The sequence below is a fragment of the Rhinoderma darwinii genome, chromosome 5, assembly GCF_050947455.1.
Source record: "Rhinoderma darwinii isolate aRhiDar2 chromosome 5, aRhiDar2.hap1, whole genome shotgun sequence".
Lineage (NCBI taxonomy): Eukaryota > Metazoa > Chordata > Amphibia > Anura > Rhinodermatidae > Rhinoderma > Rhinoderma darwinii.
The window spans coordinates 187,744,510-187,763,177 of NC_134691.1; the positions used below are offsets into that span (position 1 = coordinate 187,744,510).

Below are 18,668 nucleotides of genomic sequence, written 5' to 3' on the forward strand. Positions count from 1 at the left end.
CCGCCCCCTGTCCATGAACTTCTATGGGCAGCAGTTGTAACCTGATCTCCATGGAAGAACACTGGTGTAAGTAGTTTATCCGTGAATTCAGAGTGGTAAGTGCAGGAGGCAGGGGGGTAAGAGTAGAGGAGTCTGCAATATATCTTATTACAGAAAAATGCCCTTTTCTCCTTTATCAAAGTTTCTTATCTTCGCTTGTGTTATGAGGAATAACTTTAAAGTTTAGCTACCTATTTTGGTTATTTCATGTTGTGTTCTCCATTCATATACATAGGTGCTTTCATTACTCATTACAGTTTCTGCTGGTTTCAGTTTAGCTCCATTACGTTACCCAACGTGACCTTACAGCATGGTGTGTCATCTGAGCTCCCAGAATGCGCTGTACTCTGGTAACCGAAGCCCAATAGAATTCTGAATTTACTTTTGTCTGACCAGCCAATTAAAACATCATGTATTTAATCATTAGTATAACATAAGTAATGCAAACAATTTACAGTTACTCCACTTTTTTATGTAGATTAAGGTCTTCTGTACACGGCATATCTGTGTGTAGTCCCTGCAGCTGAGTAATATGGATCTGTAGGCATGGTGTACCACCGTATGGTTTTCTGGTACAGCACAGTTTTATGGAGCTATTTCCCCCTGGAAGCATCAGCTGAACACCACCGCTGCTTTGTAAGACAACCCATTTTATGTTTGGACAGAATTCTGGAAGACATTATATAACATGGAATATCATAGTAATGTCAAATTCTCCTATTTTCTTTTCACAGCTTAGGAACAATATTCCCTGCCATCTTACTGATATTTCATGTGGCCTGCGATGTAACCAGCTATTAAAATGCGCAATGCACAAATGCAAAAGGATCTGCCACAAAGGAGAGTGCCTCATAGATGAGGATTGTAAGCAACCTTGCACCCTACCAAGACCGGACTGTGGTCATCCATGTTTGGCTGCTTGCCACCCCTCGCAGCCTTGCCCGCTTTCCACATGCAGTGCAATGGTAATTGTACCTTTTAATATGATAGGAACAGTAATGTTGATGATGCTGAATTATTATGACCGTACATATACATAGGCTGTATACAAAGTGTTCACCCTTTGCCTTAAAAACAGCATCAATTCTTCTAGGCACACTTGCACACAATTTTTGAAGGAATTCGCCAGGGAGGTTGTTCTTGGAGAACTAACGACAGATCTTCTGTGGATGTAGGCTTCCTCAAATTCTTCTTTCTCTTTATGTAATCCCAGACAGTCTTGATGTAGAGATCAGGGGTCTGTGGGGGCCATATCGTTACCTCCAGGGCTCCTTGTTCTTCTTTATGCTAAAGATAGTTCTTAATGATATTGGCTGTATGTTTGGGGTCGTTGTCCTGCTGCAGAATACATTTGGAGTCAATCAAATGCATACCTGATGCTATTGCATGATGGATAAATATCTGCCTGTAATTCTCAGCATTGAGGACAACATTAATTCAGACCAAATCCCCAACTCCATTTACTGAAATGCAGCCCCAAATCTGCTTCACTCTTGTCTGTAGACACAAATTATTGTACCACTCTTCAGTCCTTTGGCAAACAAACTGCTTTCTGTTACAGCCACATATTTCACATTTTGACTCGTCAGTCCAGAGCACCTGCTGCCATTCTTTTGGACCCCAGTTCCTATGTTTTTGTGCATAGTTGAGGCCTTGTTTCAATTTTAGAGGTATGACTTTTTACCCCTGGTTGATGGCACTGCTGGACGACTTCCGATTTCGAAGGGAAGTAAGCATAATGTGTCTTTGATATTCTGCACTGTTTTCTTGGCCGACCTCTGCGTCTACGGTCCTCAACATTGCCCCTTTCTTTGTTTTTCTTCAAAAGAGCTTGAACAGCACATCATGAAACCCTAGTCTTCTTTAAAGTCTTCGCCTGCGAGAGACCTTGCTGATGCAGTATTAGGGCTTATTCAAACGAATGTATAATACGTCCGTGCTACGCCCGTGATTTTCACGCGCGTCGCACGGACCTATGTTAGTCAATGGGGCCGTTCAGACTGTTCGTGATTTTCACGCAACGTATGTCTGCTGCGTAAAACTCACGACATGTCCTATATTTGCCAATTTTTCGCGCGTCACGCACCCATTGAAGCCAATGGGTGCATCCGTGTGCCGCGCGTCATGCGCGCTACAGTAGTCAAAACTATGAATGAAAACCGAAAAGCACCACGTGCTTTTCTGTTTACAAACATAAAAACAGAGTGTCATAATGATGGCGGCTGCGCGAAAATCACGCAGCCACGCATCATATGCTGCTGACGACACAGAGCTTTTATGGACCTTTTGCGCGTGCAAAACGCACGCTCGTGTGAATCCGGCCTAACTACTTTGTGTCGTGTCTGTGCTTAGTCTTGCCATGGTGGACCTGTGACATTAAATAGTCTTCCAAAACCTCCCCTTTCTAGCAGAGATTGGCTGTTCCTCATCCAATTATAAGCCTCCTACACAGTTGTTTCTGTTACAGTTAATGACTGTTTCAACCCACATATGAAAATTATGATTATTATCACATATTTGGTATAATTGGTTAATCCTACACCTGACCACAATCCTACCAAATCCGTGACATTTGGCAAGAAAGCCTAGAAGAATGGATGCTTTTTTGAAGGCAAAGGGTGGTCACACCAAATATTAATTTGATTTAGATTGATTTTGTTCATTCACTTTGTATTTTGTTAGTTGATAAAGCGTTGATAGTTTTGTTTTTGGTTTTTTTTAAAGCATTTTTACTCTGCAGCATTTTTCCACAACTTCCTAAAGCTTTTTCACAGTACTGTATATGTGACAATTATATGTCATTTAAAGAGAAAAAAAAAAATCTTGTCACGTATTCTACTTCCTGTCTTGTGTCACTAACTTCCTTTCTGTGTGTACTGATATCTCGACAGAGGATCATTTGACACTCCTGGCCTTGCCGACCAGCGAGGAGTATGGGGTTGACACAGTTCGGTTACCACTCCTCCACTATTTTACTGCTTCTTACATTAAACTAAAATAACGCACTGCACCTGGGGGGCTCTGTTTAATCTACAGGAACCCTCAAAGAGTCAGTGCATTAGATTAGTATAATATAAGTTCACAGCTCCACTGTAGCTGCGGTGTGATCATCACCTTTTCAAAGCATAGGAGCTACATGTAAAGATTACATGTGGCTCCTATACTTTCTAATGACTCTGATCTTGCCGCTAGTAAAGAGCCACCAGCAGCGAAATACTATTAATGGTGAGCAGAGGCAGGTCACCACAAGTGTACAGGTGCCAAGGCTACCGCTCAACTGATCCCAGAAAGAGTGAGACCAAGTGACAGCAGAGGACAAGGAGTTGACTGCTTTTTAGGAGTGGCCCTTGTCTTAGTCAGTGGTCAGCACATCTGCTCTTTAAACTTGCAGCACAACGCATGCACTTGCAGTAGACTGCTGCGCTAGTCCATTATGCAAAAAAAAAGTGTATAGATGTATACCAGCTCAACGGAGGCCAAAATTACACTCTTTTGGGCTCTATTCGGTGAATAGTGGCCTTTTGGATGCGTTTTGATGCCACGTATGGCAAGTAGACACTGCAAAACAGCCATGTCTGTGAACTGGTAGATTAGTGTTTTATTTCCCATAAAACCTTTTTACACAGGCCGATGGTGAGGCGTGATCCAGCATCAGCCGGTGTAAGGGTACGGTCCCATGTAGCAGCGGCCGAAGTCACGCACATGTGGACGCTGCTACATGGGACCGTACCCTAAAGAGGCCCAGCAAGCAGCTGCCAAACCAGCAAAACCCCTTGTTTGTCGGCTGACCACATCTTTTTTTTCGGTACCGTGTAAACAGGATGTGCTACCGACAATCATGCAAAGTTATGGTAACGAATTATCTCGTTCGTCCCCATACAATGATTTCTCTACGTAAATGGAGCTAAACGAACGCCAATTGACATGCTATATCGTTGATTGACACTAGTTTACCAGCTGTAAAAGTCGTTCTGCTGCTGTAAAAGGACTCTTAAAAGGTGTTTTCCAGCCACTAAAAATTCATGGCCTTTCCTCCGGATAGGTCATCAATAGGTGATGGGAAAGGGGTCCGACTTTCGGGACCTCCGCCGATCAGTTGTTTTGAAGGGGCCACAGCGCTCGTACGAGCGCTGCTTCCCCTTCATTTATCATTGCCCTGTTTAAACAGGGCAGCGATCAGCCGATGAACGAGCAGACGCTTGATCATCAGCTGGTAGTATTTTTTAAACCGAGATGTGCTACCAACAAAATGCATGGAGAGGAGCGATTGTAGTAGATTGACGTGTGAGTTGTGCTAATATGTCTTCTGTATTTTTTTTTAGTTAGATCTCCAGTGTGAATGTGGGCGTAGGAAAGAGTGTGTGGTTTGCACAGCTGCTTCCTCTGCCTATCAAAGGTTAGTGTTACAGTATATTTAATGGTTTATTGATCATTTTTACGAGATGTGCAATTATTGTGTGTTTTCCCATGTCCTACTTGTACAAATTCCTTTTTCTCAGCTTGATGATGACAGACCTTAAAGGACTATCCAGTTTAATATATGTAAATAAAGCTCATTCATTGTATGATAAAGCTATGAAATATTTTACTAAACTTGGGGGGAGATGTGTCAAACTGGTGCAAAGGAAAAGTGGAGTAGTTGCCCATGACAAGCAATTGGGTCGCTGCTTTCATTATTCAAAGGGCCTCTAAAAAATGAAAGGTAGAATCTGATTGGTTGCCATGGGTAACTACTTTGCACCAGTTATGATACATCTCCCCCCTTTTCAGTTTCTCTCCATTAAAGTATATGTACGCCTTCTGAAGACGTTTTTACTAAAACAGTGTATTAGTGTTTTGTGCAACTTTGTCATTTGTTTTTATTAATAATTATTTTTACTCTTTCATATACAGTTTATATGTATCTTGGATACATAGTAGCTGAAACTTGTATCTGTCAGGTCCGCAGGTCTGACTGCTTCGGTGACAAGAGTCCTGCGTGTCTGACACGCAGGATTGAGCTGTTATCAATCACATCTAAATTCATAACTAAGATGTGATCGATAAATGGTGGATCACACAGGGCCCGCTGTCACCGTCGTAGTCAATCCTGCTGACCTGACGGATTCAGGTTTCAGCACACGATACAGCTTCTATGTCCTGATCATCACTCATTGGTGTTAAACTAACATAGTTACAGGGCACATTTACGCCTGGGCTACACAGACACTTTTTGTAGCGCTACTGATTCATTTTAACTATTGAGCTAGAGCTGCAGACCAAAGGAATACATTGAATTGTATGCAATCTTGTGGACTGCAGCTGTCACTTGATTATTCAGTAGCCCCACAAAGTCTGTGTAGCCCAGGCCTAAGTGTATTGTGGTGAAATCACACGAGCAGGCTTTATGGCGTTCATTTGCCACAAATCCTGCCCCGTGTGAATGCACCCTTAGAACTCTGTCTTGAAACGAGGGCAGCAGCTGTGTCAGTTGGACATGACCTGACCACTACTACTGAGTTGTATACATTGTCAGGCTCATGTGGCAAGTGAAAATGGAATCCAGTATAGTTAGGGACACTTCCTCCCTGTTCATGCCCACAGATCATATAATGCACTTTTTAAGGATCTGATAGATCAGAAAATTTGGAACAGAAATACCGCAATGTGGTTAACTTTCACTGGTGAGGATACCTGTTGAGGTTCGGAAACTTTGTAAAACGGTGGGGGGGGGGGGTACACAGTACAATTTCCATGTGGAAAAAGTGCAAGGTTTTGATTAGAATGTTTTGTAGCAGCGTACCAAACGAAATACATGGCTCCAATGTCTTTATGTTCTCCAATTCGTGTCCTAATTCAGCCCTCTTATCATTGGTTGTATACTGTAGCTCCATGTGTCATGACCGCAGAATTGTTTTCTTATAATCTCTGAGTTTTTGACTTATCTTTGTTCTATCTGTATGACAATCTGCAGGGCATGAAAGTGCCTTACAATTGGTAGTTTACACACAATGCCAAGATTTCATTTTTCTGTTTCTAGAATAGCTGCTATATCTATGGCCGCAAAGCTGACCGAAATGCAACTAGGCGATTCTGTGGATATTGGAAAACTTGTCACCAAAAAAGAAATCAAACAGACCAGGTAAACAAATACTCTGTCTTCTGTCTTATTCTGTGAGGAAGCAGAACAAAACAGGTCAATAAATATTTAATTTATGGATTGATTTATATTCAAGAGGCCCAGGCTTGTGATCCACCTCCTTCAGCTTCTATTATGTGTGACATGGGTGGTCGAATATAAATATTCAATGTAATTGATTTGTATTATATTGTTGTTTTTTCATTTGTGCTAACTTATCCAGACTGCTATGCATATAAGAGGTATTAAATAGATATAAAATAGGGTTTAATAAATATTTCTGCCTTTAGTGGGATGAGAGGAGGCAGAGGGGAAGCTCTGTCTGTGTGGCATCCTTGCATGTGCAGAAGATAGCCCCTTACATTGATTTCTTTATAATATTCTCTCCTCCTTTCCTCCTTCTCCCCCCTCCTTGTCTTCTCTCTACTGCTTCTCCATAGCCAATAAAGCAGCAGTACTTTAACAGAATAAAAAATTTTTGTCGGGGGACATTATATGCTACTAAACTTCATTTCCTATACATTTAATACCTGTTAAGGATCTGCCAGGCACAACTTCTGTGTATACGCCCATGGGTAATCAGTCTGCACCTGGTTCTATGTCTGTGAGACTGACTCCATCTTCCACCACTCAGGATGGCAGGCTTAGGAGTGAGAGAGCCTATCGCAGCCTGGCCAGACGGAGCTAGCTCCCGCCCTCTGTCTATTTATACCTGCCTTTCCTGTTCCTCCTTTGCTTGTGATTCTTCTCGTGTGGTTTCCTGGCCCAGCTGCAGCTCCTAGCTATTTGACCTTGCTTCATACTGACCCCGGCTTACTGACTACTCTCCTGCTCTGCGTTTGGTACCTCGTACATTCCTGGTTTGACTCGGCTTGTTCACCTCTCTTGTTGCTCACGGTGTTGCCGTGGGCAACTGCCCCATTTCCCTTTGCTTGTGTCCCCTTGTCTGTTTGTCTGTCGTGCACCTAATGAGCGTAGGGACAGTCGCCCAGTTGTACCCCGTCGCCTAGGGCGGGTCGTTGCAAGTAGGCAGGGACTGAGTGGTGGGTAGATTAGGGCTCACTGTCTGTTTCCCTACCCCCCTGCCATTACAATACCTCTTTTAGGTTGTGTATGGTACATTTCAGTCTTATAAATGTGAAATATGAGTCATTGGCGGTTTTTCTAGCATGAAATTACATAAGGACTGTAAATTTATGTCTTAATGTGTGTGAATATTTTCTAACAGTTTATAGTTGTGTATTCCTTGCAAATGGATACCTTTTTTTTTTTTTGTAATTAAGAATTATTCATGCGGTCACCCGTTGAATTAAAACATTCAAAGGGGTTGTTCCGCCGTTAAATATCATATTTATTGTACAGATCATAAGTGTTTGCTATTTACATCCAGCCAATCAGCATTCACCTTTCATAGGCAGAACACTCACGATTGGCTGAGACAACAGCCAATTGGCACTTGCGTATAGATGTTCCCTCAGCCAATGGTTGAATACAGTACAGCAGTGGCACCGATAGTGTACTGCACGGTATAGTAGTCCTGCTGTAACACTGAGGGATACATAGGGGGTTAGGACTATGAAAAATATGAAGTCATATGTTCAATGATCTGTCTGTATTGTCACAAATTAAAGTGGAGCTAAATTCAAATTTTTTTCTTAAGTGGTTTTATGAAATATTCTAATTTATTTTATTACCTTAATTTTCCTCCTTTATGTAGAAAATTGTAGCCAAACCCCGTCTTCCTGCTCCTCTAGTTGAATGCCTTTTGTGGTTGCTATGAGAAATCCTTACACCGTTAAATGTTTCTAAGTACTCTGTGCACAAATTCAACTGTGTACGGGCGGAGGCGCGTGCACCCTCCCGAGATAGAGGCTATTCTCTTAGCACAACGCACGTCTCAATTCATGGCTCTGCTTGTGTCTGGCACCTTTGCCTTCTTACTGTGTAATTACTGTAGTATAGTCTACTGCAGCTTACATCCACCCAAAACTTTTTGTTTCAATAAATGAGCAGGAGTAGGCGATGACACTCTTGAATAGGTGGTTGATGGCAGATGCGGGAAATCGCACTGGGGGATGGCAGGGGTTTGAGCTGGCACTAAGGGATGGGAGGCTGATGGCAGTGGTGGAAGATCGCACTAGGGGGCGAGCGGCATAAGGAGGAGGACGGAGGTTATGGCAGGGGTGGGAGATGGCACTAATGGATGAGCAGCTGATGGCAGGGGGTAAATGCCACTTGGGGGTGGACGGCTGATGGCAATTGGGGACGGGTGGCATAAGGAAGACAGAGGCTAATGGCAGGGGTGGGATATAGCACTTGTGGATGGGCAGTATAAGTAAGGGGATGGAGGTGATAACAAGGGTGGGAGATGGCGGCTCATGACGGGGGTGCCAGATGACACTTGGAGATAGGCGGCATAAGAAGAAGAATGGAGGTGATGGCAGGGATAAAGAATGTCCCAAAATGACGGGGCGGGAAAACTTGGATGGGCAGGGGTGCGGGAATGGGTCGCAGATGTGGAATAGTCATTCGGGAGGAAAATATAAGGATGAACTGAAGGAGTGCAGAAATTTATTTGAGAGCTAAGGGGAGACAACAGTCACGTAAGGGAAACACATGACAGAACAAAAAGGTTAGGGGATGGTGTTTTATAGATATTGACAGACTCTTATCATTTATTGCTAATGTTAAGGAAGAATGTGTCTATTACTAGACGTGAGACACAAGGGAAAGTGGTTTTCAAAGATCAGAAATTCAGATTGGTTGTAGCAGTATGAGCACTCACGATAGAGCATATATGCATTATGGGTAGATTGAAAAATGACATACTTTCCTGGAAAATATCATACATTGAAAGGCATGCCCCACGGGCCATGTTTGAAGCAGGAAGTGCGGAGCATTGAACCAGGAAAGAATTTTTTTTTATAAGTGCACCAATTAGGAGAGAGGTTTTTGTTGAGTGACACAATTTTTGAGTTTTGAAAGATTAGTTACTCTTTAAAACAGTACCTAACTTTTCAGGTGACTTTTTTGAATAAGCTGTCAGTGTTATTCCTCATGTACACACATATCTGGCCATTATGTGATTTGTATGTGGCATTTTTATCAGTTTTCCCATCTGCAGGCTTTCTCTCTCTAATTCTTAGTCTCCACTCACTGGCTTAGAGAAAACGAACTGCTATCATCTCTGCCATACCCTGCACACACAGGAGAATCTCCTATCACATATAAGAAGGAGCATGGAAGACCTTATACTGCAGTAGAGAGCAATGTAGCTGTGAATCTAGCACTGGGGTGACATATAACACTTACCACCAGCCTGCGTCTTCTCACTCGTGCGGCGCTCTTTCTCTTGCTATCGCTCGGCGTTCTTTCTCTTGCCATCGCGCTTGCTCTTGCACTCTCCACTTTCTGCTCCCTCCTTCCCCGCTCCATAGACTTCTATGAGAAGGCAGTAAAGAGATACATCCTCACTTTCTGCAGTCTGTCTTCTCTGCTCTGTAGCTAGAGATGGATTTTGCTTGACAACAGTGGACAGCAGATTACAGGAAGGGAGACACCTAGTGGTAGTAACTTCACACCGAATATGTATAGATAAAACAATTCTGGTTTCAACATACCATGGTCGCCCTGAAACCAATTAATTATATGTTGAGGGACCACTGTACATTGTCTGCTGCCAGAGGGGGAAGGAGACTGATTTTGCTCAGAGCCCCTTCCTCAGCAGCAGATGAGCAGCAGCACCAAGGGGAGTAAATAAAAAAAGCAGGGAAAAGTATTTTTATATTTTCTAAAAGTGTTTCTTTACTTTAAAATAGCTATTCACAGTATATCTACACATAAATTGGTTTAGGCTGTGTTCGTGCTTGCATTTCTGGCACCCTTGATAACTAGAGAAATCCATTTGCTTTGGTGCAAGTTTGAAGGTGTGTTTTTTCCATTAAACTCTTTGACAGATATTTCTCTCTGATCTATTCCAGCCTGTACTTATTTTTAGGTTCGAACAGTTAGTTTAAAATAAATTTGTATGTTCCGGGTTCAGGAATCTTACTGCCCTAAGGGTTTTGCTAAATTTATTGCTAAAAGATGCTGGACTATGTGTTGTTTTACTACTTTAGGGATTATCAGTGCTGCTTTCTTTTTCTATGAATTTTAGGTTACCATTTGATGGTAAATCTAGTATGTTTTGTTTTAAGGAAATTATATTGATCATTTTCAGTTAGATTTAATTCATAGGAGTTGCCTGGAAGTTTATTGATCAGTTATTTTGCATACTTTATTCTTCTTCTTTTGCATATTTTCATTTCGGTCTTTCTGAATATTTCAAGTGATTATTTCTAGAGGCATTTGGTGTTCATGCGGATGTCTAGATGCTCCTTCAAGGGGCAGGTTATAATAGTCCACCCTTTGTGTGCTCTTGCTATATTTTAGGCTTTTTATGCGATGAAAGAAAATTCCTTTTTATTTATTTATTTTTTATAGTATTTTTTACTGTTACTGGTATTTTTTATTTTTTTTCAGGACCATGTAAAAAAAAAATGCAGTCATTCTAGGAAAAACTAGCAGCCGCATCTGAAGGCCCTATTAGACGATGCAATTGTTGTACACATTTTCATATTGTTCCAATGTAAAATAATCGCCACGTGTAATGGAACAACAAATCATTGGGTTTCCGTGGATCGGCCACATCTACCTGGGTGAAAGATTATCTTTCGTCGCCGCCATATACCTCGTCTAATCACAAATCTTCCAGTCGTTAGCAGATTGGTCCTGTGCACTTCACCTACAAGCTCAATAATCTTTGTGTGTAATTGCTACATGGTCAATCGCATTAACGACTGAACAGCAAAAATCTTTAGCAATTATTGTCACATGTAATAGACCGTCTTTCAAACGCAAACGACTCGCTAAATCATCGCTAGTTCATGAAAGAATATCTGCCCATCTAATAGGACCCTTAGGCTGTGCTATGAATTGGATGTTACAGTAATGTTTTAAACAAATTCCCTGTGGTTAGAAAGGCACCTCTGCGAACATGACTCGCTCATACAAATCTACAGGGTTTCCACCTAAGTTATCAGATTTTGCCTTGTAGAATGTCTTTACAAGCAAATGCTCTACCTTCGTAATGGTTACCGTGTTTACAAGATGATATGTGATTATTCTTGTGAGTGCTACAGGCCTTTTCATTACACAATGAGCACATTTTAGCTCGAGTTCCCATGTCATATTTGCCTGTGCTCTCTGCAAAAACAATGTGTGTGGGTGGCTTACATTTTAATTTTATTTTCAAAGCATACGAATTTTATTTGATTGTCGCAGCGACGCACTAGGACGTATTCAGCTAGAACACTTTTTAGGGTAATTGTGAAAGGTCAGAACAAGTAGGCGAGTTAAGTACTTTGAGCAGTGGAAGAAATGTTGACTATCTGGCCTTGTAAGTGAACGCCCTTCCATTGCGATTTGCCCGCTGACTTGCTTTTGTCTGACTGATTACAGGCTGCAGTGTGACGAAGAGTGCTTGGCTTTGGAAAGGAACAGGTAAGCAGGCACAGGGTTATATCTATGTTGTGAGATTATAATGTTTAAAGTGTTTTTTATGTAGCATTTGTAGGGTAAGAAAAAATTATAGATATTCTGATAAATGAAGGTCATAATTATGTAGCGTTAACATATTTGTCAGTTACAATCCGTGGAAGCGATCAACCTAAAAAGTAAAATTCAAAAATGAATGTTAGAGCTTACAAATAAATGATTTTATATACTGGACCAGATGCTTTAAAGCCAACTCCACTCAAAATCTAAGAATTTAGCTGGGGCTTTATGTAACCTCAATGGCCTTTCTTTGCAATCTCATACCTACAGGGGCTCAGGAAGCTGAGGTTTGGGCCATTGTCTAATCGATACTGGATATAGAAAAACAAAAGGGCAGAGCCTCGTCGAATAGTATGCAGTGATAATCAATCACATATAGAAGCAAATAAGGTTATGCTCGCCTATGTGTCGTGTAGGAGACACAACAATTTGTAGGGCTTGTGGTAGAAATTAAAGGTGCAGCCACCACAGGATCGTCGCTTGACCACAAAGGATCATTGGCACATGAGTAAAGAGAAATTGGCAAAAAGAACCTGGATAGGCGCAACCATCAGGAGTGTAAACCAGAAATGGAGTCCGTAGTGATGAGTTTAATCTTTCTTTATTGAAATCACATTAATTACGTGTTGCAAGGTGATGTCACCTACGCGTTTTTTTATGAGATTTTTAATAAAGAAACTTTATGCTGTTTGCTACAGACTACAGTTCTGGTTTCCATTCCGGATGGTTGTGCCTATCTAGGTCCTTTTTGCTTATTTCTCTTTACCGATGGGCAATTATTTGGTGGTGGTCCTCACTGTAATAGAAATGCCTCAGCTGTCCAGGTTTGTGACTTGAGGGGAAACATTGACATCACCATTCCCTGAATGACAAAATGCCAGTTCTGCAAGGTCAAGGCAACGTTTTTATTTACTCTGCAGAACTGATATTTTGTTGAGGCACACTGAATTACATGAGTGAGACTTCTGCCGTTTAAAGATATAGACAGACCTGTCTAATATAAAGATAACAAGTTTGATTATTGCTCTATGGTGCTCTTGATCACTGCAGAGCTTAAAAATCGCTCAGGAGCACACAGGAGCCGCTGTCAGTCGAGCCGTCAGTGCAGCTTAGTACCTGTTCACATCAGCATTGGCTTTCCATTCCGGGGTTCCGTCGGAGGTTTCCGTCGGGTGAACCCCGCAACGGAAAGTCAAACTGAAACCACAGCTTCCGTTTCCGTCACCATTGATATCAATGTTGACGGAAACATTGCTAATGGTTTCCGTTTGTCACCATTCCGGCAGGTTTCCGTTTTTCCGACGGAATCAATAGCGCAGTCGACTCCGCTATTGATTCCGTCGTTAAAATGGAAACCATTAGCAATGTTTCCGTCACCATTGATATCAATGTTGACGGAAACATTGCTAATGGTTTCCGTTTGTCACCATTCCGGCAGGTTTCCGTTTTTCCGACGGAATCAATAGCGCAGTCGACTCCGCTATTGATTCCGTCGTTAAAATGGAAACCATTAGCAATGTTTCCGTCACCATTGATATCAATGGTGACGGAAACCATTAGCAATGTTTCCGTCACCATTGATATCAATGGTGACGGAAACGGAAGCTGTGGTTTCAGTTTGACTTTCCGTTGCGGGGTTCACCTGACGGAAACCTCCGACGGAACCCCGGAACGGAAAGCCAACGCTGATGTGAACAGGCCCTTATTGATGGATTAGTCTCAGAACAGCTTTCTGCAGCTTCTATGTACTGTGATACATTGAAGCTGCAGAAGTGAATCAGTGACATTTTTTATTTTATTTTTTCAAATAAAAGTCAATTACAAAATTTGTTTTTACCACTAAATAAATTCACTTCATTAAAATTATTAAAAAAAAAAAAAAGACCCTAAAGGTGTCCATGGCAATTTAGAGAGGACCTGTCTTTAGGTTCTACAAGTTGAACTGGTTAACTGACTGAAATAGCTCTGTCTCCCTGATTCCAGCACTGGTTTTTTTCTTTTTTCCCTGGACATACATACATACATACATACATACATACATACATGCATACATATATACATGCATACATATATACTAGAGTACACACACACACAGTAAATACATGTTATGTAGGTTAATACATTCAGTTTTTGTTTTTTTTGTTCATTTCTAATTTTATAAATCTTTCACAGACGTCTGGCAGAGGCTTTGAACATTACTGAGAATTCAGATCCTTTTAATGTTCGTTCTGGATTTAAGTTCAGTGACAGCTTGAAAGATGATGCAAGGTTTGTTCTTAGTTCACATGGCACGCATTTGTCTTCACATCAACAGTAAAAAGCCGCATAATTTAGAAATCTGCACAAGAATAGTCTGAATAATTCTAGATGATGTAGTAAAATACAATCCATCTAAAATAAAATAAAAAATAAGCAACTTTGCAAATCTTGATTTTAAATAATCTCCTACCATTTGGTCTCTACAGAGCTATGTGTCCATGTTTACATGCTACAAACAACACCTATGTAGTTTGACCCTGCAGTACTTTTGGTGCTATAAGTATGGTTTAGTAGAATCGCGGAGGGTCCGGGTGTTACATCGAGAATATGGACTGGTACAATACACCCGACTGAATTGAACCTTACTATGAATGTGTTGTTTTTTTTTGATATGTAGAATACTTAAGCCGTCTCCAACATTTTAGGGAATTCATCCGGGTAGGTGGTACCCATTATTTCACATGTGCTGTTGATGGTTTTACTAATAAAATAATATTGGGCAGTATTTTCTCAATGATTTTAATACAAGTACCCTCTAAAAACCTCAAAGTCCCCCAAGCTAATAAGAGCACGGCACGAGGACACTGAGATTACCCACAGGTTGAGAACTAGAACGTATGTGATTCCTGCTCCCTTTAGAACAAAGCACCAGTCCTAGTTCCTAATAATAGCATATTGGGGCAATAAAGAGGAGATGTGAATAAATCAGACTTGCTAGAGGTGTTTGAGAACCACCAAGATTTTTACAAGAATGATGTCCGGGGACAACGTTCCATACAGAAGAAAAGCAGCATCGCTTCTATCTGAAAACGATCTGTCATGGTGATAGACCTCTTTACACTAGAGCTTTTTATTAGATGCTCTTATTAAAACAAACATCAATGGCACATTTTGAAAATCCGCTTTATACGAGGCCATTGAATGACTCTGCATATTCATATGTTTTTCTTTTCAAACTGCAGAAAAGATTTAAAGTTTGTCTCTGACATTGAGAGAGAAGTAAAAGCTCTTGTGGATGCCGTCAATAAGGTCGGTTGACAAGCCCTTGTTTTATATAAGATATTCTTTATATGGTTCAATTCACATTACTTTCAGACTTTTGACAGATACATGGGAATGTGTAACACTAATCTCACTCATGCTGTAGTCCTGCTGTGGAACGTCAATGTTTTTTAGGCAATCTATCAAATAATGTACTTTGCAGCCATCACATGTCCATCATATATTATACATGTTAAAGAGCACCTGTCACCAGTGCTACATTATATTTCCAATAAGTGAGAGTTATTTATCTCATACAATTTACACAGAATTTAAAGGGTAACTAAACCTTCAGAAAACTTCTCACATGTCAGACGTTTTGATCGGTGGGGGTCTGAGCACTGAGACGTGTGGTTTTCATTGCAATTTTTGTGACCGATTTTTGAGACAAACAGGTGGATACAAAAAAAAACGCTGTATCAGTCTTTCCTTTATACTATTCATTCTTTTTGGATCCACTCCTACACGGGCCAAAAAAAAACTACAACGAAAACTACATGTGTAATTCCTGTCTAAGGCCAGGATCATACACACAGTTTTGATGCAGGTTTTTTTTTTAGCCAAACACAGGAGTGGAGAAAACAGATGCATTAATCTTCTCTTCCTCCTTTTCCTTCGTTTTCGATACACTTCTAGTTTGGCTTAAATAATGTATCAAAAACGGTCTGTGTGATCCTGACCTAACCGTGCCATTCAGCTCATGTAAGTTTTTTATTTGTGGGTTTGTCTAAACGAGATAACCAGTGTATGAGTTTTCAGAACATAAGTTTGCTTACATGTGTGATTATTTCTTGTGATTCCACATTTACATTTGTTATATGTGCAGTAAAAAGTAGTACTATGGTATTGTTGTTTTTGTAGTTCAAGGAATATGACAAAAATATGTTTGCAGTTTGAGTTCTCACAGTATAATTAAATGCATTATTTTGCAGGGAAAACAAACGAAAAAAAGCCATTGTTTTCCACCAATGAACAGAGACCATCGGAAAATTATCCACGACCTTGCAGAAGTGTACGGTGTAGAGAGTGTGAGCTATGACAATGAGCCCAAACGCAATGTTGTTATCACTGCTATAAAGTGAGTTAAATTTCACATTGTTCTTCGAGATCTGCAGTGTATTACTGCTTAATATACCATCATAAAAGCGGTCAAGTACAAAGTACATGTAAGGCTTTGTTCACATCTGCGTCAGGGTTCCGTTCTGACGTTCCGTCGGAGCTTCCCATCAGAACGGAACCCTGACTGAAACAAACAGAAACCACAGGTATGATTTCAATGGTGACTGACCCGGTGTAGTCGACTACGGTATTCATTTCGTCAAAACAACGGAACCCTTGCACAACAGAGACAAACTGAAAACATTTGCATCGGATCCGTCACCATTGAAATCAATGAAGATGCAAACGGAAACCTCTGGTATCGGTTTGTTTCAGTCAGGGTTCTGTTCTGACGGGAAGCTCCGACGGAACGCCGGAACGGGATGCTGACGCAGATGTGAATGAAGCCTAAGCTAGAGGAAAGATTTTTTTTTTACCAATCTAAAGCTCCTGAAATAACATATGCCTACAAATGTTAAATATTTCTGCATAGAATTAATGTCAATTTCAAAGTCTAGTCATGGCATTATTGTACATAAAAAATTTAGTGGAGTTCTCAGTGGAACATGGACAAGTTTTCTAATATTACATTTAGTTGAAAGGATTTTTACTGTAACCTATACCAACCAACCAGACACTTGACAGTCTTTGTCCAAGGATGCATTTACATGGTACATGTTACCTCCATACATAGTTTTTTTTCGAAAAGTTTTACCTCCTGGAATTGTTGGAGAAGAAATGAGACAGAAATCTGGTTAATCATATAAAAGCTTATAGGTGGATAAATGCCTACTGGCTTAACATTTGTTTTTATTTTTATTTTCTTTTTATTCAAATTTTGCAATAGCATATACAAATTGCAACATTATAAAATGTCACAATCTTATGACCGTCCCACAAAACAGCAAAGAGAGCGGGGGCGGGGAATCAACAGGAGAAATTTAAGTATAATAACCACTAAATAGTAAGGAGTCTTTTGTCCAGTTGTTGACAATTTCTCCTTTGATGATCCCCTTTTCACCCATATGTGTGAGTGTTCTTTACTAAAGTCTGCAGTGTAGTTGAAGAAAATTCATTCAAAACAGGCCATTGGCATGTGTAGTCTGTGATTGAATATGTATAGAATACATCTTTGCTATAAATCTTTCGCAGAGGCAAATCTATGTGCCCAAATATTACTCTTATGGCTGTAATCGAAAGAGAAATCCAGACAAGACCCCCTCCTCCCATTGCCCACTACAGACATCAGACTGAAAGGTAAGAGACCGCCTCAGGTTAAGCATCTCCTTGTGTTGTTGTGTTTAGCATCTCCAGAGTTTATAAAATCATCATGGTTTTTTGTTTTTATTATTTTCTAAAGGCGATCAGCCCGTTGATCGCCGCTCGTTTTCTGCTTTCACAAGAAGCTAGTAAGGGGACGAGCTCTCGTTACACCGTTATCATGTCCGCAGCACGTCTTCCTGTTTACACTGGGTAATGTGCTGCCTACAAAGATAATAGTTTCTGTAATTAAAATGATACAATCCGCTGATGAACGAGCGTTTGCTCATTCATCGGTTGATCGTTGCCCTGTTTTCAAAGGACAAATATCGGGAACGCGCGTTCTATGAATGCTTGTCTGCCCGATAAATGGCCGGTCTAAAGGGCTTTTATTCTTTCTAAAACTGTACAACTATGGAGTTTTGCCTAGCATGAGTAGAGCAGAGGACCTATTGAGAAAGGATCTGTGTTGGTTGTGACTTGATTATGTGGTTGCTAATTTTTCTTTCAGAAATGGTGGAAGCAGTGGCCCACAGAAGACCGTGCGAGAAGAACCTGTAATAGACTACTTTGATGTACAAGATTAGTGACATCTGCTGTTACTGGGAATAATGTAAGGGGTTTGTGGACTTCTGTGGCTACTAAGTACTGAGATCATCAGTCACGCTTTAAGTAGTCCTACTATAGGTATGGTACACATTCATGGAACACTGCTGGGATACCTGCACAAAAGATCACAATTTCAGGTCCAAAATAAATGTTCACAATAAAACAACTGCAGACTACTATCCATCTCATGAATTAGCTGCTCTAGCCGTTCCAACAAATGCCATATGTACAATCTCGGTGCCTGTTTATTCTATATTTTTTTTGGTCGTGAAGTTTTTGATAATTTTGCTACCCATAAAAAATATAATTTTGCTTCGGTTTCCAACTGAGGGTTTTACAATTGCCACAGCTACCTACCAACCCTAGTGACTGCTGCAAAATTCATTTGACCTCTCATTGTCTCGAAATGACATGTACACAGTTATGTGAATATGCAGCTAAAGGGCCCAAATAGTTTTGCATTCAATGATAGAATATTGTTGTAAATGAGAACAGCACAGAGGCCTGAAACATTTAAAACAACATCTATTTTTTTTATTATTGAAAATCTTTATGGCAGCTGAGAGATCACATTATTGTGGGTGAATGTTTTGCTTGCATTGTATTCATCTGCCGGTTGCTTTCCTCTAGAATTAGTTCCTTGGGTTAG

The 18,668-nt window shown here is 40.7% G+C and overlaps 1 protein-coding gene across 2 annotated transcripts in view; it reads left to right on the forward strand.

Moving 5' to 3' along the window:
- The window catches only part of NFX1 (nuclear transcription factor, X-box binding 1), a 153,020-nt gene extending 134,835 nt beyond the window's left edge, over positions 1–18,185 (forward strand). Inside the window, exons 16-24 of one of the 2 annotated variants that reach the window (XM_075826794.1) lie at positions 774–1,004; positions 4,362–4,435; positions 6,059–6,160; positions 11,657–11,698; positions 13,925–14,020; positions 14,974–15,040; positions 15,985–16,130; positions 17,303–17,407; positions 17,922–18,185. In XM_075826794.1, coding sequence (XP_075682909.1) covers positions 774–1,004; positions 4,362–4,435; positions 6,059–6,160; positions 11,657–11,698; positions 13,925–14,020; positions 14,974–15,040; positions 15,985–16,130; positions 17,303–17,407; positions 17,922–17,997 — 939 coding nt within the window. In that variant the 3' untranslated portion in view covers positions 17,998–18,185. The remainder of the gene's footprint in view (positions 1–773; positions 1,005–4,361; positions 4,436–6,058; positions 6,161–11,656; positions 11,699–13,924; positions 14,021–14,973; positions 15,041–15,984; positions 16,131–17,302; positions 17,408–17,921) is intronic. The other variant, XM_075826795.1, reaches the window with a different exon arrangement.
- Positions 18,186–18,668: the final 483 nt, after the last annotated feature.